The sequence below is a fragment of the Melospiza georgiana genome, chromosome 6 (genome assembly GCF_028018845.1).
Source record: "Melospiza georgiana isolate bMelGeo1 chromosome 6, bMelGeo1.pri, whole genome shotgun sequence".
Lineage (NCBI taxonomy): Eukaryota > Metazoa > Chordata > Aves > Passeriformes > Passerellidae > Melospiza > Melospiza georgiana.
This window is the reverse complement of record NC_080435.1, coordinates 63,477,532-63,504,200: the sequence shown is the minus strand read 5'-3', so window position 1 is coordinate 63,504,200 and position 26,669 is coordinate 63,477,532. Positions and strand designations below refer to the sequence as shown.

The following is a 26,669-nucleotide window of genomic DNA, read 5'->3' as shown; positions in this document are numbered from 1 at the left end:
TTGGGCACTGCCAGGGATCCAGGGGCAGCCACAGCTGCTCTGGCAATCCCAGCCCAGCCAGGAATTCTCAGTTCCCAATCTCCCACCCATCCCTGCCCTCTGGCACTGGGAGCCATTCCCTGGCTCCTGTCCCTCCATCCCTTGTCCCCAGTCCCTCTGCAGCTCTCCTGGAGCCCCTCCAGGCCCTGCCAGGGGCTCTGAGCTCTGCCTGGAGCCTTCTCCTCTCCAGGGAACATTCCCAGCTCTGCCTGGAGCCTTCTCCTCTCCAGGGAACATTCCCAGCTCTCCCAGGCTGCCATGTCACCAAGTATTAAACTGCAGCTCAGAGATTCCAGGGCTTTCCAAGGATGCAGGGGAAGGTGTGGGGTGGGGGCTGGAGCTGGGGGGGACCCTGGGGGTGCTGCTGGGGGCAGTGGCTGTGCAGGCTGGTGCTTACCGGGCTGGTGACGCCACTGGCGCCCAGAGCTGGCTTTAGTGGCCGCGCTCTTGCGTGTGAGGATGAGGAGATCGGCTTAGGTGCAAATCCACTTTGGCTGGGCTCCTGCAGCCCAGCACTGAGGCAGAGCATCATTAATCATCTCTGGGTACAGACTGTCCCTTGGGACATCCATGTTCCCCGGAGATGTGCTGGGAGCTGGGGGATCCCAGCACAGCAGGGCCAGGCTCACCTTGGATGGGGCAGGACAGGCTGGGCACTCCCTGCTGCCATCACCAGTGAGAGGGGATGCAAACCAATGCATTCCAGATCTGTGTGAATCAATTGGAAACCCAGAGTTTCACATTTTGGTATTATTTCATTTATTCCAGTCAGTGCTGTAGCTCTGGCTGGGATTTGTGGATGGCAGGGATTTAATTCTGAATGAGACTGCAGAGAATCCTCCCTGGGGGGAAAAAAGTTTCCCCTTTGAAGGGATGAGAGTTAAAAATGATAAACCTGAGTGGAGCTTGTAAATAGATATTTTCTGGTGCTGCTTACGGAGGCTGGTTACTATTGAAAGCTCTGCTCTGTAATGGGATATAAAACAGTCCCTTAAATTCCTTGGGGCTTCACTTAAGTACTTGGATTACTGTGCTGTCCAGATTTTCTCAGACAGAACTTCCCCTCAGGTAGAACAGTCATTGTATATATATATTTTTTTTTATTTTGAGGTCAGGAAATAAGCTTAATTGCAAACCAATATTGTCTTGGTGGGTTTGTTTGGTTTTTCTTAAGGGTGTCTTTTGGGGTTGTTGTTGGGGTTTTTAAGTTCAGCAGAACTGGAAAGAGACTCAATGTGGAGGTTCTTCACTATCACTTAATTTGCAGCTAAATAATTAATGTCTATGTATTAATTTATGGGAATTTCTTTGAGGGGTTTTGTGTGGTTTTTTCCCTTTGTTTTAGTTTTGGGATTTTTTTGGTTTTTTGTTGTTTGTTTTGCTTGTTTTAATTTTGAGGTCGTTTTTAATCAAACCACTTCAGGTCAATCACAAAGCTCTCGGAGATGTTTTATTGGGAGAAAGGGGTCAGTGCAGGTCTGGCAGCGTGAGGTTGGCAGGAATTTCTGTCAGCTCAGTGTTTATACCGTGGCTCCCACGTGCTCCCCGGGCAGCCTCTCCACGTGGCAGCTGCCGTGAGCCCCAGGGCCAGGCTGGGGATGTCCCCTGGAGCTGCTGGGATGGACCCTGGCATGTCCCCTGGAGCTGCTCAGCACAGGGGAAGGAAAAGCCAGTGAAGTCACAACTCTGTGATGCTGCTAATTTTGTTAACACCGCTTTTTTCTGCTATAAGAACACTGGGGTTTGACTGTTCTAGGATTAAAAAGTTATTTTTTGGAATGCCTGAGGGGTTTATCAATGCTGGCTGTGGGCCTCTTCCAGTTTTATTCAGGGAAATTATTATTTATTTTATTTTATTTATTTTTGCTCCCTGGAATCCTCTCTGTCAGGTGGCAGCTGCCCCCTGGCACTCTCAGGGTCTCAGGGGGCTCAGGGAGGAGCAGAGCACAGAACCTCCTTGGGGGGAGGCACTTGCAGAGGGAGGCCCCAGTTTCTCTCCTCACATTCCCCAGCTTGGCCATGGTTTCTCCATTGCACAATAATATGGGGAGTAATTAAAAGGACTCAGAGCACTCATGACATCAACAAATCATCTTAGGCTTTTTTTTTTGCTTGAGCTCCTTTCCCTGTTTCTGATGTAATCTAATTTACATCATCCCTGTATCAGTGACAGCTTGTAACTTCCCCCAGGCAAGGGCTGTGCTCCTTTCTCACTCTCCAGTGCTGTGCCTGCTTCTGGTCCATTGAAAGCCCCAAACCAAACAAGTCCTTGCTGAGGGAACAGGAAATGAGAAACCCCACGGCCACTGGGGTGTTCTTTTAGTTTTGATTAAATGCTGTGAAAAAACCAATCAATCAGCAGATGAATTATCTATTTACCTTCTCTTTCAGACCTACAACCAAAGCCAGTGTAACAAAAGGAGCATCCACAAAGCCATCTCAGGGAACAAAACCCTTCGTTTCTACCAGCACAGCCCACGGATGGTTCCAGAAGGCATCAATCCCAAAGTGCACAAAATGTTTATCACTGCTGAAAAGCAGGAGCAGAGCACCTCCAGGGTGCTTTGCAAAGAGAGGAGATGCAGTTCCCTGCAGCACAAATCTGCTCTCTCTGCCTGTGTCACTGGTAAGAGGATTATGGTGTTCCCAGCACTTGCAGGGTCACTCTGTGAGCTCAGACACTGCCAGGGCTGCCCCTGGGCACCTCACAGCTCTGCCCTTGCACCTCCTCATCCTGAGCCAGGCCTTGCTTCATCCTCCTCCTCCATGGAGTCACTCCCTGCAAGTCAGAAACTCCAGCTGCACACACAGGAGGCAAAGGTTCATCCCAAAATCCCAGAATCTCAGACTGGATTGGGTTGTGGGGACTTTTAATTCCCATTTAGGGCAGGGACACCTTCCCTATCCCAGACTGCTCCAGACTGCTCCAGCCCTGTCCAGCCTGGCCTGGGATGCTCCCAGGGATGGGGCAGCCACAGCTGCTCTGGGCATTGTGGCTTTGTAAATGACAATAAACCAGAAGTGCTTGAAAACTGAAGGATTTTGCTGTGAGGAAAAGGAGAAATCAAGGGTAGGATATTTATGAATTTTGCAGACCCTCTTGGAGGAAAATTAGGAAAATTCTCTTGGAGGCTTTCTAGCTGATGCAGTTCAATGGCATGGGAATGCTCAGGAAACTGAATGCAATCCTAAGAGAGGAAAAAAGTATTTTATAAATACTTGGGAATTTCCCTGCTCTGTCTCTTTGTTAGTGCTTTCTATAAAGACCAACAGCAGCTTCTTGAAAGAAGAAACTCGGAGCCTTGGGGAAGTTCCTATTTCTGATTAAACAGACACAGCTGCTGGAAAACAATCAGAGCCCATCATGGGATGAAAATAATCATTTTGGAGCATTTGTTGGTCTGTCCTAGAAAAGAGAAACGAGCAGGGAGGGCATAAAGGAAATGCTAATGCTGGGAATGCTCCTGCTGTGGGAGCAGCACAGGGGCTGGAATTGCCCTTCTGTGTGAGCTACCTGGGCAGGGCTGGGGCTCTGGCTCCCCAGAGGGACCAGGGCTCAGTAGCCAGAGGGGGTCAGGGTAGAACCCCCAAAGGTTGAGTCCCCAAATGGACCAGGGTTGAGTTGCCAGAGGGTGACCAGGGCTGAGTCCCCAAATTGACCAGGGTTGAGTCCCCAGAGTGACCAGGGCTGAGTCCCCAGAGTGACCAGGGCTGAGTCCCCAGAGTGACCAGGGCTGATTTGCTGAAGTTGGCCAGGCCTGAGTCCCCAGGGTGGCCAGAGCTGAGTAGGCAAAGGTGGGCACGGTTGAGTCCCCAGAGTTACCCAGGCTGAATTGCCAGAAGGTGACCAGGGCTCAGTCCCCACACTGACCAGGGCTGAGTCCCCAAAGTGACCAGGATTTGAGTCCCCATAGGTGGCCAGGGTTGATTTGATGAAGGTGGCCAGGGCTCTGTCCCCAAGGTGACCAGGGCTCTGTGCCCAAAGGTGACCAGGGCTCTGTCCCCAAGGTGACCAGGGCTCTGTCCCCAGGGTGTCCAGGGCTCAGTGCCCAGGGTGACCAGGGCTCTGTACCCAAGGTGACCCAGGCTTTGTCCCCAGGGTGTCCAGGGCTCTGTCCCCAAGGTGACCAGGGCTCTGTGCTGCTCCTGCCAGCCAGGGCTGCCCTGGGCAGGTCACTGAGCACCACCCTTGTGTGGAATCCCCCCATTCACTGGGTGAACCAGGGGCTGCTCCTGGTTTTAGTGACCCAAAAGAGGACAGAGAAAGGAGATGACTCTTTTGCATTTTCTTTTCATTTTAGTGCTGTTCCACGATAAAAATGAGTGAAGCTGGCAGCAGTGGGTGAGCTGGGTGTGTTCTTATCTCTGCTCTCACTTTGTTGTTGAGGTCCAGTTCATCCTCAGGTTTCTCCATGACAGAAACTGAGCTGTCATGGGCTGAGTTATCACAGCAATGTCAAACATTCTCCTTATTTTCTTGTCAAAATCAATACAGTAATGGAATCATTTAGGTTGGAAAACTCTGAGTCCATTGAGTGCAACCATTCCCCAGCAGTGCCCAGGCCACCAGTGCCCCATGTCCCAAGTGCCACATGCACAGGGCTTTAATCCCTCCAGGGATGGGCAATCCAGCCCTGCCCTGGGCAGGTCCAAGGCCTGACCACCCTTTCCATGAGGAAATTCTGCCCCATGTCCAACCTGAACCTTCCCTGGCACAGCTTGAGGCTGTTTCCTCTTGTCCTGGTACTCATTACCTGAAAAAATACACATTTCCTGTTCTTCTTAATTTGATCCAATTTCTATTCATTTCACACCCCTCTTTCACTTCAAAACCTCCTCCATAACTTTTGTCTGTCAGCTCCAGAAGGATCCAATATCTTGTGCTGTCCCACCATTAACCAAGTGTGTCCTGCAGTTTTCAGAGCTCTCCTTAAAAAAGTGCAGCCAAAAATCCCTTTACTTCATAAGCCTCTTATATAACTTCTTGTATTTTAATATTCTTTTTTCTCTCTGATTTTTGGATTTTGTTTGTTTGGGGTTTTTCTTAAGAGTTTGCTAAAATGAGGAGTATTTTAATATTGTTGTTCCTCAAAGCTGAATCTCATTTCAAGCTACCAGTAATTCCTTTTTCTTTTTGCTTTTGTCCAGATGAAATCTCATTTTCTTTATTCTTCTGCTGGTTCTCCACAATTCTTCTACTCCCTCATTTCAGATGGATCAATTTTGACTTGTCAATAACTGTGGGTTTTGTTTGATTTTACAATTTCATGTTTTTTCTATAATTGCTGGTTTTATCCTAATGATAATTGGTTTGGACTCACTTTTTAAGATTGCCAACACCTGCTTTAGGGTTTAAACACCTGCTCTGTGGGGTTTTCATGCCTTTCCAGTTGCCTGTGGTTAATTCTTTCTCTCTTCCCACTTCAAGAACAGTGAAAATGCATTAGTTCTGGAGAAGAACAAGGGAAATAACGTGGATGATTTGAGTGCTGTGTTTGTGTCTGGTAGGGCCTGGCATCCCTAACTCGGAATGTTCTGGAGGATAATCTCCCATGGGACAGCAGCAGCTGCTTCCCATGGAGGGGAGAGGCTGTGCCAGGGACTGCAGGACGTGCTGATTGCCAGCCCTGATCCCTGAGCCTCATCAGCATCCCTGAGGATGGGAATGTTCTCCCTGTGCTCCATTCTCTGATGGCAGCGCTCCTGTTTGTCCAGGTTCCTCTTTCTCTGTGTTTGGGAAATGCTGTGGGCAGCCACAATCCTGCCCAGAGCTCTGGGAATGCTCTGTTCCCAGGCCCTGGCAGCTGCTGCAGGCTCCTTGCCTGGCAGGGTTGCAGCATGGCTCACCTGGGCTGGTATCAGGGGATCATCTTGTCCCTGTCCCAGGCAGCTGGAACAGCACTGAAGTCATTGCTGTTCCCACGTGCCCTGGTGGGGCTGGCTGGAACAGGGACTCAGGAACAGGGAATGGGCACAGCCTGAGGCTGCCAGAGCTCCAGGAGCCTGTGGCCAGCACTGCCAGGGATGCCCAGGGTGGGATTGTTGGGGCTCTGGGACAGGGCTTGGGCTGGGTGGTCTTTGTGGGTCCCTTCCCACCCAGGTCATTCCTGATTCTGTGACCCCTGTGGGTCCCTCTGATGAGGCTGCCCCAGAGCAGAGGCTGGATGGAGCTCCAGAATAAAGCAGGGATTCATTCAAAGCATCTCCTCCATGCATCCACCTTGGGCAGCACCAGAGCCCAGCCAGGGCTGCACCCAAGATGAACCAAAATGGCCCCAAAATGCACGGCCGGGCACGGGCTCTGTCCCTGGGATCAGTTCTGCTCCATTTGCACCTTGCAGTTCATTGTCCCATCCCAGCTTTAGCCCAGGCAGTCCCACCCTGCTTGTTTTTCTCTCTCCAGCCCACGGGGTTTGTGCTCCTGGGCTGAGATTTGGGTCATTTGTCCTTGGTGCCCAGCTGGAGCAGGAATTGTTTTGTCTCCCTGCTCTGTGCACAGAGCTCAGAACTGCACCTCATCAGAACCCTCCCCTGATATGGAGCCCAGACCCTCACACTAAAGCAGCACAGAATGTGAAAATAGAAAAGCTGAACCTGAGGCATCACCTTCCCACTCAACGTTCCCTGATTCCAAATCCTGCTCTGAGAATTGTTCTTATTTCCTTTTCCTTCAGATCTCTTTTTCCTCCCCTGCCAGCTCCTTGGACTGGGTGTTATCTCTTCAGGGAAGTGAGCTCCACACTTGAGTGAGAAATACTCCACAGCAGTGTTGATCTTCTGGGATGTTTTAGTGATGGCCGTAGGAACATCAGAATTGGTTCATTTTTCCAGGTTCTCCTGAACAGGACGTGGGCAGGACTCAGGGTTTGCTCTGTGCAGACACAGCCCCTGACAGCTGGACCTTGACAGGACTGAGAGATCCTGATTCCTCCTCTGTGGCATTAATTCCCCAAAGAGCCTGGACTGCAGGTCCACCCCAGACCCTGGCAAATGCCTTCATTGTTTTTCTCCCAGCTTCACACATCTGGCCTGAACACAATCCCATTCTCAACTCTGATTCTTTGGAATCGCTTCCCAGCCAGGGCTGTTGAAGGGCTTTGGCATTATTTGGGAGAGTGATTTATATCTCTCTGTATTTTTATGTGATGCCCTGCCCCAAACCAGCTGTTTAATGATATTTATCCATATAAAACATTAGCACTCTTTGGATACTTGTCTCTGGATTCAGATTCTCTGCATCTGCTCTTGGTTGTGGCTCAGAGAAGATTTTATTTTTTGTGTCTGGTACCACACCGAGTTTTTTCATTCTGTGCATCCCTTTTCCTACAGCAGGTAACATTTTCCTGTTGTTGTTTTTCCCCCCACAGGCCAAAAGCAAACAAACTCCCATGAGAGCTGGTCCTTGTCCCCTGAGGAGTTTGAAATATGGGACAGACTCTACAGGATTAAGGAAAGTGATGGAATCAAGGAACCAGTATTGCCTCGAGTTCAGTTTGAAACCTTGGAAAACCTGGAGGAAACACCAGTGAGTTCCATGCAATGAGGCCTGAAGGATGCTGGAAATACCAGACTTAACTCTGGATTTGAAGGAAGGCTGTTATAAAAATGCCTTTTTGAGTTTTATATGTGGGTTTTTGAGGTAAAGAATTTAAAAATTGGATGTTTGAAATGGGTCTTTGAAGTTGGGGCTGTAAGTAAAAAGTTAGGTCTGTAAATTAAGAGTTGGGTCAATAAATTAAAAATATATTAGTTAGTCTTGGTATCCATTAAGTTCTGCTCCTGTTTTTAAGATTTCCATGCAGGATGCTGTATGCACAGAGTGCCAGGATGTTTTGGGATCTTAAACCCATCTCATTCCACCCCCTGCCCTGGGCAGGGACAGCTGGGCACCTTCCCCTAGCCCAGGTTGCTCCTGATGGTTTTATTTCAGACCAGATGTTTAAATCCTTGTGTGCATTTCTGTATTTATTGTTGTGAGGGTGTTCACAGGGGTTCTTGGATTGGGCAAGAGACAAGCATCTGACTCCATGTTTCAGAAGGCTGATTTATTATTTTATGATATAAATTACATTAAAACTATACTAAAAGAATAGAAGAAAAGGTTTCATCAGAAGGCTGGCTAAACATGGATTCTGAAAGAATGATAACAAAGGTTTGTGGCTCAGACAGAGAGTTTGAGCCAGCTGACTGTGATTGGCCATTAATTAGAAACAACCCCATGAGACCAATCACAGCTGCACCTGTTGCATTCCACAGCAGCAGATAACCATTGTTTGCATTTTGTTCCTGAGGCCTCTCAGCTCCTCAGGAGGAAAAATCTTAAGGAAAGGATTTTTCATAAAAGTTGTCTGCTACAATTGTCCCTGACAGCGAGGTTTAGCAAAGAATTCCCTGCTGAAAATGTCCTTTCCCATCCCGATTTCCCCTGCAGAAGGAGGGGGCAGCTCAGGAGCTCTCCCTGTCTGAGTGGAGCGTTTGGCAGAATCAGGCTCTGCCCACATCCCTGGTGGATCACTCGGATCGTTGTCACCTCTTCATCAGGGCCATGGAGATGATGGAGCTGATGAGGCACCAGCAGGTAAGAAACTTGCCCAGGGGCTGAATGCACAGCTGGAATAGTTTAAAAATAATGAAAAATCTAAAAAAAACAGTAATTGTGAAACTAATTACGTGTATTTAATCTTGTTTAAAAATGTCTCTCACTGCTGTGCTGTGATTCCTAATCTTTTCCACAGAAACTGTTTAAAAAAGGGATAAAAAAACCACCCTTAAATCAGTCTTTTCTGAATGGATTCCAGTATCAGTGTGTGACAGAATGACATGAAATACAGGAGCTGCAAATGCCAAGGAGCAAAGCCACCACGAGGGATATCAGAGCTATTCCAGGACTTGGGAAGAGTTTGGCATTGTGTGTACATCAAAAGCTGACAGAAAAGTCATGCAGGAGCCCATGGCCTGTTTTAGGGGATTTATTTTAGGCTTTTTGAGCTTGTTTTTATGAACTGAAAAGCCAATTGTTCCTAAGAATTAAGGGATAAGAGGAGCTAAGCCAAACAAACATGGATGGGAACTGTTTGGGAGACGGGAATTTTGTTTTCTGACAGGGATGGATACAGAAATCCCTCTGGAAGGCACAAGTAAGGGGGTGCAGAGGTGGATGGAGGCTTCAGTGGTTCACCTCCTTATGTTTCCCTCCAGCTGAGCTCCCCAAATGTTGCCTTTCAGCACGTGGAGGTTTTTTAGGTCATCAGAAGCTGTTGCTAAGCTGCCAGAGTTTGCTGAATAATACCAGGGCTAATCAAGGAGGAGAATGGAGACATTGTGGTTGTGCTCCTGGGGTGTGAGAGGGAGGCTGTGATCCGACCTGGCCAGCTCAGAAAAGCTTCTCCATCCCACCAGAGACATTCCTGACTCCTCTGATGTTGGATTTTACCTTTTTCTGACCCAGAGATGGGGCAACTGACGTGTTTTAAAAACTTTTATTTTATTTTCAGTCTCATCAGAAGAGTGAGACAATACAGATGTTATAATTCATGCTATCACAATTATAAGTCAACTATTTCTTAATTACAATACACTCTAAGTGTTTCTTGGCCTATCAGCTGTAGCTACACTATATTGTAAATGCCTTAAAGTTAATTGTCTAAAATTACTCTTTGTAGGTCTTACTATAATGCATTTTTCATAGTTCTATTTCTCTAAGGTATTTAGTCTTATTTGTAAGGCCATCCTTTGAAACTTGTTTCTAGTTTAATTTTTTTCAACAGTTTCTGTTTTATTCTATGGTACTTTTAAGCTAGCATTTCTTATTTCAAGGTTTATATACAGATGTACACTGTGTGAGCCTTCTGTCAGGCTTGGAGAATTTTTACAAATCCATTTCCCACACTCTGACAGTCCCTGTCCCCAGCTGGGGCCAAGGACACCTTGCAGGGGGAGAGGGCAGGGATGGGACAGAATTCACAGAATGCCCAGCTTGGGAGAGACCTTCATGATCATGGAGACCTTCAAGATCCAACCCAGCCCCAGCGCCTCAGCTGAACCCTGGCACCCAGTGCCACATCCAGGGATGGTGACTCCAGCACCTCCCCAGTTCCTGGGAATTCCCAGAACTCCCCCAAACTCCCAGAATCACAGAATGACCGGGTTGGGAGAGACCTTTGAGATCATGGAGTCCAACCCAGCCCCAACACCTTGACTGAACCCTGGCACCCAGTGCCACATCCAGGCTCTGTTAAACACACCCAGGGATGGGGACTGCACCACCTCCCTGGGCAGCCATTCCAGAACTTTATCCCCCTTTCTGTAAAAACTTTTCCCTGATATCCAAGCTGTATTTCCCTTGGTGCAGCTTGAGATGTCAGGAGGAGGGAAATGGTTCCAGAATCAGCAGGTGCCCCTGAGCCTCCTTTTGTCTGGGGTGAGCCCCAGCTGGCTTGGCCTCCAGCCTGCTCCATTTGTTCCAGCGGGCAGAGGTGCACGTGTGGAGCTTCCTCGTTCCTCACCTTCCTCCCAGGGTGTCCCTGGTGTGCCCAGGGTGCCCCAGAGCACAGGAGGTGACACAAGGTGACACTCACCCTTTGGAGCCTCTCAGGGAGAAATAAAGCACTGGCAGGGCTGGAGTCAGCACTGACACCAGGGTTTGAAATTAACTCCAGAGCTTCCTGGGCTCCTTCTTACACTGAACCAGCTGGTGCCGGTCCAGGGACACCAAAAGTGTTCCACAAAAGGGGAAGAGGCAGCAGTGTCCTGATCTGATGGGATCTGATGTGATCAGGCTGCTCTGACACCGAGCTCTTGTCTGAGAGGTTCAGTGACATTCCCTGAAGTCATCCTTGCCTTCCTGGGAGGCACTGACAGTGCTCCCAAGGCTGGGGATGTTCCCACTGGAATTCAGAATGTTCACCTGGAGGAGAGAAAGGTCCTGGGGCTCCTCAGAGCCCTGGCAGGGCCTGAAGGGGCTCCAGGAGAGCTGCGGAGGGACTGGGGACAAGGGATGGAGGGACAGGAGCCAGGGAATGGCTCCCAGTGCCAGAGGGCAGGGATGGGTGGGAGATTGGGAATTGGGAATTCCTGGCTGGGCTGGAATTGCCAGAGCAGCTGTGGCTGTCCCTGGATCCCTGGCAGTGCCCAAGGCCAGGCTGGGCACTGGGGCACCCTGGGACAGTGGGAGGTGTCCCTGCCATGGCAGGGGTGGCACTGGATGGGATCTGAGATCCTTTCCAACCCTTCCATGATGCTCTGGTGGAAGGGTTTGCATGGATGTGCTGTGCATCAGGTTCCTGCTATAAATATTGCATGGCTAATTACACCCAGCTGATCTGTGACGTTCATTTACGGTGCTTAATGAACAGAGGGTTTAACACCAATACAGGTCACAGCTCTTTCCTTAAATACCTGAGAGAGGGGACCTCAAAGCACAGTTTTATTGATGATTTTCTTACTGGGAGATGAAACATAAAATCAGGCCAATCATTATTTTACTGTGAATAATGAAATGATCTGGAAATTTCTGCTCAAGTATTTCTTGGGCAGAATTTCATTCAGAGATTTGTCATGACAAAACAAGCCAGCATAAGAATCATTTGTGTGGTTTTTTGGGTATTTTCTGTTAGAGAAGAAATTCATTGATGTGTGGCTTTCCTTTCCTTGTACTCATTCAGTGATTCAAAAAATTTGTATTTTATATTATTATTTATATTTTGTATAATAGCTTAACAAAGTCAATTTAAAGGTGCTTTTTTTTTTTTTTAATAGATGAAGTGATAATGATTGGCAAAAACAAAAAAAGTTTTTATATGCTCTTAAAATCTCTTAAAAGAAGAAGTTGGCCCAGTCAAAAGAAAATAAAAAAGTCAAAGAAGGCCCAGATGTGACCCCTGGAAAAGGCACATCCAACAAAGCCTTTAATGCCCTGGGGGCTTTATTGCTACAGCAACGCCTGTGGGGCAGAGGGGGGATTTACTCCCAGGGGGATCTTTGGTGCAGGATGGGAACAAATCAAGTTGTCCTTCTGCAAAATTATTCCATCTCTTTTAAGCATTTTTTGCAAATTAAATTGTGCTATTTGGAAATAAGGCTGGGCAGCCTTGGAGGGGGATGATATTTGTCCAGGTTTCCCAGGGAGAGGGAAGTGCCAGTGCTTTGTTTTTCCTTAGGAGAGAAGGAGGAATGCTTCATTTTAGTGTCCAGATGGGAGGGTCACTCTGGAGCTTTCCCATTTCCAAGCTGGCAGTGGGAACTCAGAGTTTGCACAAGGAAAACAAAATAAATCCCCAAATCTTTGGGATTGACTCAGTTTTTCACCCTCTCACCCCAGATAACTTGGGAGGGACACGTCTCCTAACCCTGGGATGACCCTGGAGTTGCTGGCTCTGGAATTTTATTTAAATTTAATTAAATTTTATTCAAATTTCAGCTCTGGGATTTTATTGAAATTTATTTTATTTAATTTCAGTTGTCATTTGTCATCTGGCTGGGGCTGCCTCAGGGGATCCTCTGCCAGCAAGGAAAACATTCCCAGGACACTCTGCAATCCCAGTGAACCTGAAAAGGCTTCCCAAGCCTTTGGAGTTTTAAATCAGATATGTCTTGGGGGAAAATTTAGTGTTTTCAGCCACCTGGACTTTTTTTCTCAGGAGACCCTGAATGGAAAGTTAAAAATGGTTCAAATAAGGCCAGTGAATGGTTTTATCTGGGTTTTTTAGGCCCTCATTGCCCATAAATTCTCTCTGATTAAAATCCTCTTCTGAGATGTGTCAAAACCTCTGATTCCAGAGAAGGTGGAAGGGTTTGGACTGGTTTTGGAGGGTGAGGTGCCAGGGAGCCCCAAAATCTCAGCTCTCCAATTCAGGTAGTTCCTTTGAGTTGCTTCTTCTGACCTTGTTGCCAAATTTTCTAAATTCAAGCATTAACTGAGACTAGGGCTGGGTTGTTTAGACCTGGAACTGCAGGTGCTGGGTGCTTTTCCTGGGGCTGGGGATGTGCTCCCAGTGAGAGCAGAGGAGTCACAGTGATTTGGGATGGTCCAACCCCAGCCACTCCATGGATCCCTGCCCTCAGCTTCCAGCTCTGCCATGCCAGTGACAAAGAGAGCAGGGGCAGGGCATGTTCTCACCAAATGGGATTGTTAGTATGGAATCCTGGAATGGTTTGGGTTGGAGGGACCCTAAATCCCACCCAGTGCCATGGCAGGGACCCCTCCCACTGTCCCAGGCTGCTCTGCCCTGTCCAGCCTGGCCCTGGGCACTGCCACAGCTTCTCTGGGCACCTCATTTATTTCCTGATGTTCTTGAACATTCACTCTTTGACCTCTTTACTGATCCAATATTTGCCAGGGCTCACACCCTGAGTTTTGTGACCATCTTTCTTTTTAGGGATCTAAGGCTGTTTTTATTGGGTAGCAGAAAGCAAAACCCAAGAGAATGAGCAGATCCATCAGTAACGTGATGCCATTAGGGAGAGAATTATCTCAGTTTGGTAGAAGGAAATTGGGGTTTCTGTGTCCCTCAGGCTCCTTCCATGACCCAACTAAATAAATCGTTAAAGATCATCTCCTGTAATACACTTAAACCTCCAAAACCAAGGTTTTGACAGTGCTTTTTGCCCTGCAGTGTGTTCTGGACAGGGAGCAGTGCTGGGGCAGGGATGGGTTGCAGTTCCTGGAAGGGCTGGTGGGTGAAGGCAGAGCTCGGGAGGGGAGCAGGGCACGCACAGGGCACGCACAGGGCACCAGGGCTGCGGGCAGGGATGGGTTGCAGTTCCTGGAGGGGCTGGTAAGTGAAGGCAGAGCTCGGGAGGGGAGCAGGGCACGCACAGGGCACCAGGGCTGCGGGCAGGGATGGATTGCAGTTCCTGGAGGGGCTGGTGAGTGAAGGCAGAGCTCGGGAGGGGAGCAGGGCACGCACAGGGCACGCACAGGGCACGCACAGGGCACCAGGGCTGCGGGCAGGGCCTGTCAGTGCCCCAGGGCAGCAGTGCTGGGAAATGATGGGAAACGTTCAGAACAAACTCCGGGAGTCACAGGGAGCTTTGGGCTGGAAAGGAGCCCAAAGCTGTTCAGGAGGGGATGGGGAGGGCTGGGAGGGTTTGGGTGAGGAGCGGCTTCTGCTTGGCCAGAGCACACAAAGGGGAATTCTGCAGGGTTTCACTCAGGCTTTACCTGTTAGAAATCCACATTTTAGCTGTCTGTGGGTTTATCCTGAGTTTTCAATCAGCAGCATAACCAGGGTTCCATCAGGCAGAGGAATCTTGTTAGAAAATGTGCATCCAAAGCAGTTCATGATGAGAGAGAAGGTAACTGCAATTTTGCTACTTGATGCATTAAATTTATATACAGGGAACCAGAATGAGTATAATTAATATAAACACATCTATTTACATATCAACAATTAAATTTAAAATATATAATATTGATATAACATAATATTACAATTTATACTATTAATATTATATATATTATATATAATACTATATAATATTAATATAATCACATATTATTATAATCTATACTATTACAATTCAGTAAAATAAATAATTTGATAGCTTATATAGTATTATAACTATAATATAAAATGATATTATGGTTATTATAATAACTATATAGTTATTGTTATATAGCTATATATATAGCTTTATAACTCTATAGTTATAGTTCTTATAATAATATTATCATTAGTTATAATATAATGTAATATATATTATATAATATATTATATATTATAAACAGCATTATTATATTAATTATATTATATTATATTATATTATATTATATTATATTATATTATATTATATTATATTATATCATCATATCATATCATATAATAATATTATATATAATAATATAATATGGTATATAATACATGGATTATTATTATTATTATTATTATTATTATTATTATTATTATTGTTATTATTATTGTTATTATTATTGTTATTATATTTAGTATTAGGATTTTCATTTTCTCTTCCTATTCCCTCTGCTAAAGCATATTTTGTTTTTTAAAGGGAATCAGTGAGTGCAGGCAGGCTCATTGATTGAGTACAATAATCCCAGAGCTGTTTTCCTGCTCCTGACCTATTTTCTCAGGAGCTGGTACACCCTGCAGCTCTGGGTTAGAGGGGAGCTGGGCAGGTAATTTAAGGTTCCCCATTTGTGCACGTTGAGGCCAATCCCAGAAGGGCCCTTTCAGTGTCCCAGCACGGGGTGGCCTGGCTGGGACAGGGTGTTTTGTGCAGGAGAAAGTGTTTGGGTGGAAGTGGGGCAGTTACACAAGCCCTGAGCCCAAAGCAGGTCACCCAGCTCTGCCCTCGATGCTAAATTTGGCTCTGGGCTGTCCCTGGCCCCAGCAGCACTGCCAGGCTCCAGCAGGGCTGAGCTCCTCTCTCAGCACTCTGGGGTCTGGGGGGACATTCCTGGGAAGTTCCTCGCTGATCCTGCTGCCTGTGCTGGGATCCCACAGTCCAGAAAGGTTGGGTGGGAAAGGACCTCAAACCCATCCCATCCACCCCTGCCATGGCAGGGACACCTCCCACTGTGCCAGGCTGCTCCAACCCCAATGTCCAGCCTGGCCTTGGGCACTGCCAGGGATCCAGGGGCAGCCACAGCTGCTCTGGCAATTCCATTAGTTTGGGATTTGTGGGTTTTAGGGGTTGTGTTTGAATGGTTTTGAGTCTGTAGGTATTGAGGTTGTATTTGAGTAGGTTTGAATTTGTAGGGTTTGGGCTTGTATTTGAGTGGTTTTGGGTTTGTAGGTTCTCGGGGTTGTATTTGAGTGGGTTTGCATTTGTAGGTTTTAGGGGTTGTGTTAGAGTAGTTTTGAATTTGTAGGTTTTGAGGGTTGTATTTGGATTGGTTTTGGGGGTTTAGTTTGGGTTTGGGATTTGTAGGTTTAGGGGGTTGTACTTGGATTGGGCTTGGAGATTGTAGTTTCATTGGGGTTTGGAGGTTTTGGGGGTTGTAGTTTGATTGGGTTTGTAGCATTTAGGGGTTGTATTTTGATTGGGTTTGGGAGTTGGAGTTTGGAGGTTTTGAGGCTTGTAGTTTGAGTTTGGGGTTTGTAAGTTTTAGAGTTTGTAGTTTGATTGTGTTTAGGTTTGTAGGTTTTGGGAGTTTTAGTTTGATTTGGCTTGGGTTTGGAGGGTTTAGGGCTTGTAGTTTTATTTTGGGTTTGTAGGTTTTGGTGTTGTTTGAGTTTGAGGTTTGTAGGTTTTGGGGTTGTACTTTGGTTGATTTTGAGGTTTGTAGGTTTTGGGGTTGTACTTTGGTTAATTCTGGGTTTGTAGGTTTTGGGGTTGTACTTTGGTTAATTCTGGGTTTGTAGGTTTTGGGGTTGTACTTTGGTTGATTTTGAGGTTTGTAGGTTTTGGGGTTGTACTTTGGTTGATTTTGGGTTGCAGGACAACATTAGACCAAGCCTGATCAGTGCTGCACTCTCAGAACTGTGTGGGGTGAACAGGGACAGCACCTCCTCCTGTTTCACTCATGTTCAGTGGTTTGGCAGCTAATTAATCCTTAATCCATTTAATTTCTGTCGTGTTTGTGTAACACTGAAGTGCTTGAATTGAGCCCTTGTGCAGGGGGCAGCTGCTCCTGAGATAAACCCCAGCAGACCCTTATCAGCCCCGTTATTGTCACTGCAGTGCTCCTCTGCTCAGGTGACACCTGGGCACTGAACTGGAACCAGGGCTGCTGTTCCTCTTGCTTTTCACACAAAGAATTCCATGTTTTGAGTCTGTGTTCTGGCCAGGCTTGAGGTAAACAAATTATTTACAACCTGCCAGATCAAAATCATCCTAAAGCCCTCTTGTGACAATTCTTTTCCTCACTGTTTTTATTAAGCCTTCTCCTAAGGCAGCTTTAGTTAAAAAATCCAGACTTGGAGTTTTTTTGGATATCTTTACGAATGGATGGTTTAAGCATCAGCATCTGTGTGAAATTGGTGTTGAAATGATGATGATGATGTTGATGATGATGATGATGATTAATGACAAAATCTGTTAATAATGCACAGTTTGCTTTGCCTGCTGCAGGATCCCCAACCCTGTCAGGGATCAGTCTTCAAATTCCTGCAAGGTGGCTTTGGATCTTGCTTCCAGAAATATCTTCAGACAAGCCAATCTCTAATTATAAAGTCATTTTTCTCACCCTCTCTAAAGGTACCTCATGTAATTTCAGTGATTGAGGAATCCAGGGATTCATCTGCCTGAACTGCCAAAAAATAATTGTTCTGTTCAGACCCTCCATGTCCAGGTCCACTGTGCATGTTTAACAGAGCTGGTTGCCTTTGGAACAGCAGATTTATATCATGAGAAGTTGATTCAGAGTCTGTGGGAAGTTCTGCAGGAGAACAAAACCCTCATCCCTGTTGGGAACAGGCTGTGAGCAGCCCTGGGTGTGCCTCTGGTAACCTGTGCCCTGTGTCCCCAGGGAGACTGCAGCTATGAGCAGGAGCTCCAGCCTCACCTCAGGATGGAAGACGTGAACATTCCAGGGAACAAAAGGAGAGGTCGCTGCTCCAGGAAAGACCTGGCAAAGTCCAAACCCAAACCATTCCCTCCTGATGCAGGTGATGATGGGAGTGACTTCTTTGCCACCTTTAAAAGAACCAAAGCCAAGGCTCCCAGAAGAGCCCCCGGGCTCAGTGAGGAAGTGCCTGTGGTGCCTCAGGACCCCCCTGCCCCTCCCTCAGGAACAAGGCTTGCTGTGCCTGGCCCCTCTCACCCAGGCAGTGACAAGGACGAGGGGATGGAGGTGACATTTGATTTAAATGCATTTATTGACCTGTGTGACAACAGTGACGGCTCTGAAGGTCCTGCCAGTCCAGCAGCACAGGAGAACAGCCCTGCAGGTGAGGCCTGTGGGGCCCTGGGGAGGTTCCACAGGGACTCAGGGTACGAGACCTCCCCTGTGGCCTCAGACCTGTTTTATCTCCCTGAATCCTGCAGGGATTCCTTCACCCTCCCCGGGCCATCCCAGGAGCCCCCAGGGCTGGAACAAACATTTTCCCAGGTGCAAAGGCTTTTGTCACAGTCCCCTCCCTCTGGGGATGAACTGGAGGGTTTGGAGAGCCTGATGAGAGAGGAGGGAACAAGATCTCCTTCCCCAGAAGTTCTCCCTGATTCTCACTCAGAGGCACTGCAGGACAGAGTCTCCCCCACATCCCCAAAACCTGATCCTTCCCTGCTGCTCCTGGAGAATCCCGAAGCGACAGTTCCAAGGGAACCCTGTGCCTCAAGAAGTCCCCGTTTGTCCAAAACTGTGTCATCTGCCAAGGCTGCTGCTGTTGAAGAGGAGCAGCTCTGGAATGACAGCTTTGATGGCCTGTTTGACAACGAGGAATTCCCTGAAATCCCAAACAACACTCCCAGCAGGGACCAGCCCCTGGCAAACGGCCCTGCAAAGGAGCCTTTCCTTCCCAAGGACACAGCAGAGGCTGCCCTTGAAGTTCCTGGTGAGGAGCAGAGTCTGCATTTGTTTGAGGACGAGGCTGGTGAGGGCACGGGCGAGGGCAGCGCCGTGAGCACTGAGCCTGCAGCCAGGGCAGCTCCAGCTGGGGCAGAGGGGGAGCCAGGCAGGGAATTGGCCCGTGTGAGCCCCACCCAGCCCTGCAGGGAACCCATGGGGACATCAGCAGTGGCCCTGCAGAAGGATGATCCCTACGACTGCTCCCAGGACCTGTTCTCTGTCACCTTCGACCTGGGCTTCTCCCTGGAGGACAGCGGGGACGAGAGCCCTGAGGAGAGCAGGAGTGCTGGTGACCCCACACTGAACAGAGCCCTGGGGAGTGCCAGAACACCCCTGAGGGATGGCTGCAGGCTGGAAACCTCCCCAGGGTGGGACTGCAGGAGGCTGGAGAGCAGGCACGTGTCCACACCGTTGTCACACCAGAGCAGGGGCAGGAATGGCAGGGAAGGGGCCGAGGGTGCTCCGGCTGCAGGGGCTGTGCTCGAGTCAGGAGGCAGCAGGAGGGGAAGGGAACCCCCTGAACCTTTGCCTTCAGCACTTCTGACCCCAGCGAGCAGGAAGGGTGTGAATATCAAAGCTGTCAAAAGAATTTCTATGGAAGTCTTCTCGAATGCCAGGGAGAAAATTCCAGAGGTGCCTCCTGTAGATCAAGTCAAAGAGAGCCCATGGAGGCAGAACTTTGGGAGATCAGCCTTGGATTCCCCTCCAGGAAGGACAGAAAGCCTGGAGAACACCAAACTCCATGGATCCCATGCTGCAGGTAGGAATTTGGTGGGACAGGAGTCAGACCTTCGTGGTTTGGAAGGGTCCAGGATCTTTTGGATCCTCACTTTGGTTTTATGGCTGAGGTGGGAGGGCTGGAAGGAAGAGGAGGAATGGCTGAGATGCTGAAGTTGGGTCAATGAGGGGACATTCCCTGGCTCCTGTCCCTCCATCCCTTGTCCCCAGTCCCTCTGCAGCTCTCCTGGAGCCCCTTCAGGCCCTGCCAGGGGCTCTGAGCTCTGCCTGGAGCCTTCTCCTCTCCAGGGAACATTCCCAGCCCTCCTAGCCTGGCTCCAGCTCTGTGCCCTCTGTGGCAGGGACATGTGCAGCCCCAGTCGCTGCTGTCACAGGGATTTGTGCCACAAAGTGCTGCCACAACTCTGGCTCTTGCTCAACTTTTAATGGCTTCTTCTCTTGGTGTCCTGCTTTCTCTTCCCTTTTCCTGCCTCTGCTGCCTGGGGAAATCACTTCCCCCCAGGGCTCTCCAGGGAAGCAGGATTTATTGTCCATCCCAGCTGGAGATTATCTCTTTTGATTAACAAGGCTGAAGAGAACAATATTTGCGCTGTAGATCAATAAATAATCTCCTTTGGAGGTGCTTTTCTGAGAGAGGCAGGGTTTGATTGCTCAGCTCTAACAAAATTGTGTTGGGAACTGTGCAATTCTGGTGAATGTTGTTTATTCTGTTTTCTGCAGGACCCAGCAGTGACAGCGAGGAAGAGATTGTTTTCCAGAGGAAAAAAAGGATAAAAAATAACGTTTTGAAGTCTCCTGATGTGAGTTTTAGAGGAAAAAATAGACAAGAGAAGCAAAATGGCAATGTAGGCAGCCAAACACAAACTCTGTGTGCACTGATGTTGATGCTGTTCCCACAGGGGATGGATGAGAGCGACCTGGAGTCTCCAGCTCGGGTCACCAGGAAACGCCGGCGCCCTCCCAGCGTGGTCAGCAAAGAATGGGGAGAAATAATGGGAACCCACTCGTGCTTCCCTTCTGTTCCCTCCCAGGGTCTCCACACTTCACAGGATCCCACAGTGCATTGGGTGGGGGGGACCTCAAAGTCCCCCCAGTGCCAGCCCTGCCGTGGCAGGGACACCTCCCACTGTCCCCGTGTCCAGCCTGGCCTCGGGCACTGCCAGGATTGGGGCTTTGGTGACTCTGGAGCTGTTGTTTGACAGCCAGGAAGGGTGAAATAACCTGCCTGCCACAGAGCTTTGAACCAAAAAAAAGCAAATTCATGGCACCTTTGAGCTGATTTTTCATCCAAATCCCATTTTCCTGCCCTGTTATTGAAGGTGTCCCTGCCCATGGCTCTGGAGCAGCTTTCATGTCCCTTCCCACCCAGCCAGGCTGGGGTTCAGTGACTCCTGGGATGGTCCCTTGCTCACTCTGTGTGCTCCCTTTGCAGTCAGACACCTCCAGTGAGGACAGTGGGGATTTCCAGAGGGGCAGGAGCAGCTCCAGGGCCAGGCCCCAGCCAGGAGGAGCCAAACGTGCCAGGAGCTGTGGGACAGCCAAGGTGGGTGGCACTGTGTCCCCCCAGGGACACGGAGCTCAGCTTTGCAGCAGCTGGAATTTGGGAGTGCTGGGGAGAGGGCCTGGGGGCAGAGGGGACTGCAGGGCTGGGGGACAGCTGTGACACCAGAGAACAGCTCAGAGGGCAGCTCGAGGGATGCCCTGAGAGGAGTCAGGGTCCTGTCCAGAAAGGAAAAAAAAAGTAATAATATTCCAAATTATAGTAAAAATAATATAATATAATATAATATAATATAATAATATATAATAATATATAATAATATATAATAATATATAATAATATATAATAATATATAATAATATTATATTATATTATATTATATTATATTATATTATATTATATTATATTATATTATATTATATTATATTATATTATATTATATTATATTATATTATATTTTGTCTATTTGTTATAGTATATTATAGTATATTATAGTATAGTATATTTAGCATAGTATAGTATAGTATATTTATTATGGTATATTCATTATACATATTATATTTCTTATATTTTATTATATTGTATTCATTATATTTTATTATATTCCCTGTGAACCCCTTCCAGAACAGGGTATTCTGGGATTGTATGTTATACTATAATAATCTATAATATTTAAATATTTTTAACAAAATAAAAAATTATTATTGATGATAATGATAATAATAATAATTTTATAACAGCAATAACTACAATAAAATTTTATTGTTATCATCATCATCATCATCAGGATTGGGCTGCTTGCTCACATGAATGATCCCCACTAATGGCCTCAGCCCTGGACGTTTAAGGCAGCAAGGGTCCCTCAATCCCAAGTGTTAAATCTCAGCTCAATGTTTAACACTTCAGCAGGAATGGAGGCAGGAGGGGAGGCAGCACCAGACTTACTGAAACTAAAAAGCTCTCAAATATTTATGGCTGTGGTTTCACTGGGCAGAAATTGCCATAATCAGGGCTCCAGGGCACAATATGTTGGACACTTTAAAATTTTTTAACAATAGTCTTCATTATTAAGACTTCTCTTATGGTATCTGTTTCATGGTAAACAAACCATGCTCTTGGAGCCATGGAGATACATAATATTTTTGGGGCTAATTTGATGTTTTACTTTAGTACTTTATAGCTGAAATTACAGGAGAAAAATGAACTTAATGTAAAATATCTCGGGCAAAACACCTTCCTGAATTAATTTTGGTTTCTGTGTACGACCTTGGGAGTGTTTTGTTGCCTGGTTTTGATGGAATTTAGCATCACGTCTCCTGCACTGCACTCGCAAGGGAAGTGTCGCATCTTCCCTGGACTGAGCTGCACCATCTGAGGGATTCATTGTTTGTTGAGTCCTAAATCCTGAGCAGAAAAGGGCACACCAGGGTGGGGTCTGTGTCTGAAATTCCTGCTGCGCTTGAGTTTGGAGGAATCCTAAATCCAACTGGATTTTTGAAAGCACAGGAGATGAGTAAAACTGGATTTATGAGTTGCAGAGTGACGCACTGTGTGTGCTGGGCACTCTGAGCTGGGCGCTGTGCCCGTGCCATCCCCTGCCCCAGCAGCGATGCCCTTGCCCAGGTGGAGCCCTGGGGTGGCTCGGGCAGAGCTCTCGGGGCAGTGCTGGCTGATGGGGGCAGCTGTGATTGCCCTGCTGTGTGTGCAGGCTGCAGGCAGGCAGTTCCTGCAGGAGGAGGCCGAGCTGTCCCTGCTGGATGCTGAGGGCATCTCCTCGGACGAGAGCGACGGCGCCGGGGAGGAGCTCAGCCCGTCCCTGGCCCGGTTCCTCGATGATGAAGGGGAACCCACTCAGGCCCTCAACGGTGAGTGGGGAGCTCCAGAGCATCCCTGGGGTGGGACACGGGAGCTGTGACCTCCTCACCCGGGCTCAGGAGCTGCCCCTGCCACAGCATCCGGGGCTCTGCCAGCCTGGAAACCTCCTGCATCCTGAGGGAGCAGCTGGGCTGGGCCAGGGGAGGTTTGGCATGGATGTCAGGGAAAGGTTCTTCCCCAGAGGGTGCTGGCACTGCCCAGGCTGCCCAGGGAATGGGCACAGCCTGAGGCTGCCAGAGCTCCAGGGGGGTTTGGGCAGCACTGCCAGGGATGCCCAGGGTGGGGTTGTTGGGGATCTGGGCAGGGATGGGGCTGGGATGATCCTGTGGACCCTCCAGCTCAGGATATTCTGGGATGGAATGGCAGCTTTCATGACACAGGCTGGGTACACTTGGAATTCAATAATGGTTTGGGTGGGAAGGGACATTGAAAACCTTCCAGTGCCACCCCTGCCACGGCAGGGACACCTCCCACTGTCCCAGGGTGCCCCAGTGTCCAGCCTGGCCTTGGGCACTGCCAGGGATCCAGGGGCAGCCACAGCTGCTCTAGGAAGTCCATCCCAGTATCTGGGAATTCCTTCCCAGTCCCTGCCCTCCTTCGTCCGTAATCCTGGGCGTTGGGATTTCTAGAGAGGGCTGGAGATGGTTGCTTTGGGAAATGCAGGCTTTTGGGAAACCATGAAGGAACACAGTGTGACAGTGTGGATGGAGCATTGTCTCAGCACTAACCCTGCGTTCCTGTCTCTCCCGTGCCCTGCAGACAGCGAGATGAGGGCAGTGTACCTGAGCTCTGTGCGCAGCCCCGCCCTCGGCAGCCGCTACCAGATGGTGCACAGGCCCTTCAACCCCTCGGCCATCTTCTCCCAGGTGGGGAGCTGCTGTCTTCTATATCACAATAGCTCTATTATCATTATATGTTGTTTTATGTATCAAGAGTTCTCTTATCATTGTAGTGCAAGGATTCCATAGCCTCAGAGTTTCATACCTCCTCAATGTTTTTGAGGTATAGGCAGCTCCTCTAAGCACTGACTGTTCTTGGTTCTTGCAGCAGCCCTCTGACTTCTCTGAGTCCAGTTTCCATCAGTCTACTCTTTTATATCACTGTTCTTACTGGTTACAGGTGTTGCTTGTTATCATCCAGCCGGCTCCTAATCTTTAGTAACAGGGCCCAGCTGCACCTCGTTGGGGATAAGATTGCATTCTACATTGCCCATACTGTGTCCCCCTACAGGAAGTCAGGGGCTCCTCTCCTTGGGGACCCCCCTTGTGGGACCACAGGGAGGTTCTTGGCCTGCTCTGCAGAGCAGTTACAGCCTTTTCTTGGTAAATTACAAGTTCCAACACAGAACTTCAGCCTGGAGAAAGGAAGGATCCAAGAAAACTTCAGAGCCCCTGGCACGGCCTGAAGGGGCTCCAGGAGAGCTGCAGAGGGACTGGGGACAAGGCATGGAGGGACAGGAGCCAGGGAATGGCTCCCAGTGCCAGAGGGCAGGGATGGGTGGGAGATTGGGAACTGGGAATTCCTGGCTGGGCTGGAATTGCCAGAGCAGCTGTGGCTGCCCCTGGATCCCTGGCAGTGCCCAAGGCCAGGCTGGGCACTGGGGCACCCTGGGACAGTGGGAGGTGTCCCTGCCATGGCAGAGGTGGGATGGGATTGAAGCCCCTCAGCCCCAGTATTTGTGTGGGAGGGCTGGACAAGCCAGGGCCCTCCTGCTGAGGAGCAGCAGAACCACTGCAGCTTTCCTGGCTCTGTTTCCCCCAGATCCCTGAGCAAGACGTGACCTATGCTGAGGACAGTTTCTGCGTGGGGGATGAGGAGGAGGAGGCTCCCAGCGGCTGCAGTGAGGAGGAAGAGTGTGTGGATTTTGCTCTGCTCACCAGGGAGGGCAGCAGGCAGCAGTACCTGACCCGCCGCAGGAGGAGGCTGAGCCAGGCCCGGCGGGCAGGGAACGCTCCTGCCCCAGGGCAGAGGAAGAAACCTTCCAGAATCATTGTCCTGAGTGACTCCAGCGAGGAGGAGGAGACGGGAGCCAGCAGGGAGAGGCCCCTGGAAGCAGGGCAGCTCCCCAGGGCTCTGCCCAAAGCCCCCTCTGCACAGCACAGGAGTGGGGCTGGGGAACAGGACACTGAGGGCCTGGAAGGTTCCGTGTCTGGGATGCTGGATCCACCCCCAGAGCGGCCAGGCAGGAGCACATCCATCCCCCCAGCTGGCTGGGGCTGCAGGAGCACGGATCTGCAGGCTGCTGCTGAGGTCAGTGCCCGGGACAGCAGGGAGCTTCCTTGTGGGAGAGCAGCAGGACTCAGCAATCATGGAATGGGTTGGGTTGGGAGGGACCTAAAACCCTTCCCATTGCACCCCTGCCATGGCAGGGACACCTTCCATAGAGCAGGTTGTTCCAGCCTGGCCTTGCACATTTCCAGCACCATCTCCCTTTCCTTGCTGCTAGAAGCTTTGTACTCCCAGGGTAACCTGGAGTATTTCAGGAGTGAATAAATTAAATCTGGGCTTAGATTCTCCCTTGGTCATGGAGGATGGTGGAACAGCAGTGGGCACTGATTCTTTGGGTTTGTATAGAAAATCCCGGTTCACTGTCTGAACTCAGGGCTTTCAGCACCTCCCTGAGGTTGAGTTCCTGATCTCTCCCACTTCCCAGCCTGATCTCTGATTTACAGGACCCAGGTTTTGTTGAACTTCTCAGTGAAAGCTGCTGCTTTTGTCATCCAAACTCTGGGATAATCAGCTCAGCTCAGTGGGGAGACAGATACAGGGATTAAAGTGTCAATAATCTGAAAGTGTTGATACTGCAAAACATCCTTTCATTGACTTGATGTAAAACCCTCACAATCTGCGATTTTCAACACTCACAGGTGTCCAGCTCTTTGAAGACCAACGGGAGCGGCTCAGGCTCGGTGCCTCCTGCTGTCCCAAACCCTTCCTCCGCCAGGGCTGGGATTTCCAGCGTTCCCTGTGGGCACAGCCCCTCCCCGGCTGGGGTCCCCCGTGTTCCCTCGGGGCACAGCCCCTCGCTGTGCATCCTGGCCGACAGCCGCGAGATGTGCTCGGGGCCGGAGGTGCTGTCGTGCCTGCGGGCCGGCCACGGGCTCCGGGTGCAGGTTTGCTCCCTGGGCAGCAGCGATTACATCGTCAGCAACCGCCTGGCCGTGGACAGGGTGCTGCAGTCGGAGCTGCAGAGCGCCGGGAACAGGAACAAACTGAGCCAGAGGCTGCAGCGCCTGCAGGGCATCTTCGAGAGGATCTGTGTGATTGTGGAGACAGACAGGGCCAGGCCAGGTGGGTGCTGCCAGAACGCCCTGCCCCGAGGGACACAGGGGATGGCTCCCACTACCAGAGGGCAGGGATGGGTGGGAGACTGGGAATTGGGAATTCCTGGCTGGGAGGCTGGGGAGGGGCTGGGCTGGAATTCCCAGGGAAGCTGTGGCTGCCCCTGGAACCCTGGCTAGGTTGGACATTGGAGCAGCCTGGGGCAGTGGGAGGTGTCCCTGCCATGACAGTGCTGGGATGGGATGGCATGGGATGGGATGGGATGGGATGGGATGGGATGGGATTTAATGTCCCCCCCAACCCAAACCATCCTGGGATTCCATGTCAGGAGCAAGCACAATTTTATCCACGCACAGACATTTGTTTCAATCCAAAAATCCAAACCCTGCAATGAAATGATTCCACTGGACAATAACAGGTCTTGCTTTCCTGTGCTTCCACTCCTCAGGAGAGACGTCCCGGTGTTTCCAGAGGACTCAGCACTACGATGGAGCGCTCTCAGCCTTGGTGCAGGCTGGAATAAGGATCCTCTTCAGCTCCTGCCAGGAGCAAACTGCAGCTCTGCTGAAGGAGCTGGCTCTGCTGGAGCACAGGAAGGACGCTGCCATCCAGGTGCCAACGGAGCCGGAGGGGCACGGCCGGGACCTCCTCAACTTCTACCTGAGCATTCCCAACCTCAGCTACGGAGCTGCCCTCAACCTCTGCCACTCCTTCGGCTCCATCACAGCTGTGGCCAACAGGTAAGGGCAGCACAGGGCCTGGCAGGGG

At 49.4% G+C, this 26,669-nt stretch overlaps 1 protein-coding gene across 4 annotated transcripts in view; it reads left to right on the top strand.

The window, feature by feature from the left end:
- FANCM (FA complementation group M) overlaps positions 1 to 26,669 on the top strand; it is a 59,041-nt gene that overhangs the window by 29,366 nt on the left and 3,006 nt on the right. For all 4 annotated transcript variants that reach the window (XM_058026935.1, XM_058026934.1, XM_058026937.1 and 1 more), the window contains exons 11-22: positions 2,431 to 2,665; positions 7,407 to 7,564; positions 8,471 to 8,617; positions 17,468 to 19,265; positions 19,964 to 20,043; positions 20,143 to 20,211; positions 20,676 to 20,786; positions 22,453 to 22,609; positions 23,379 to 23,485; positions 24,381 to 24,869; positions 25,487 to 25,910; positions 26,350 to 26,641. In XM_058026935.1, the coding sequence (XP_057882918.1) occupies positions 2,431 to 2,665; positions 7,407 to 7,564; positions 8,471 to 8,617; positions 17,468 to 19,265; positions 19,964 to 20,043; positions 20,143 to 20,211; positions 20,676 to 20,786; positions 22,453 to 22,609; positions 23,379 to 23,485; positions 24,381 to 24,869; positions 25,487 to 25,910; positions 26,350 to 26,641 (4,067 nt within the window). The remainder of the gene's footprint in view (positions 1 to 2,430; positions 2,666 to 7,406; positions 7,565 to 8,470; positions 8,618 to 17,467; positions 19,266 to 19,963; positions 20,044 to 20,142; positions 20,212 to 20,675; positions 20,787 to 22,452; positions 22,610 to 23,378; positions 23,486 to 24,380; positions 24,870 to 25,486; positions 25,911 to 26,349; positions 26,642 to 26,669) is intronic.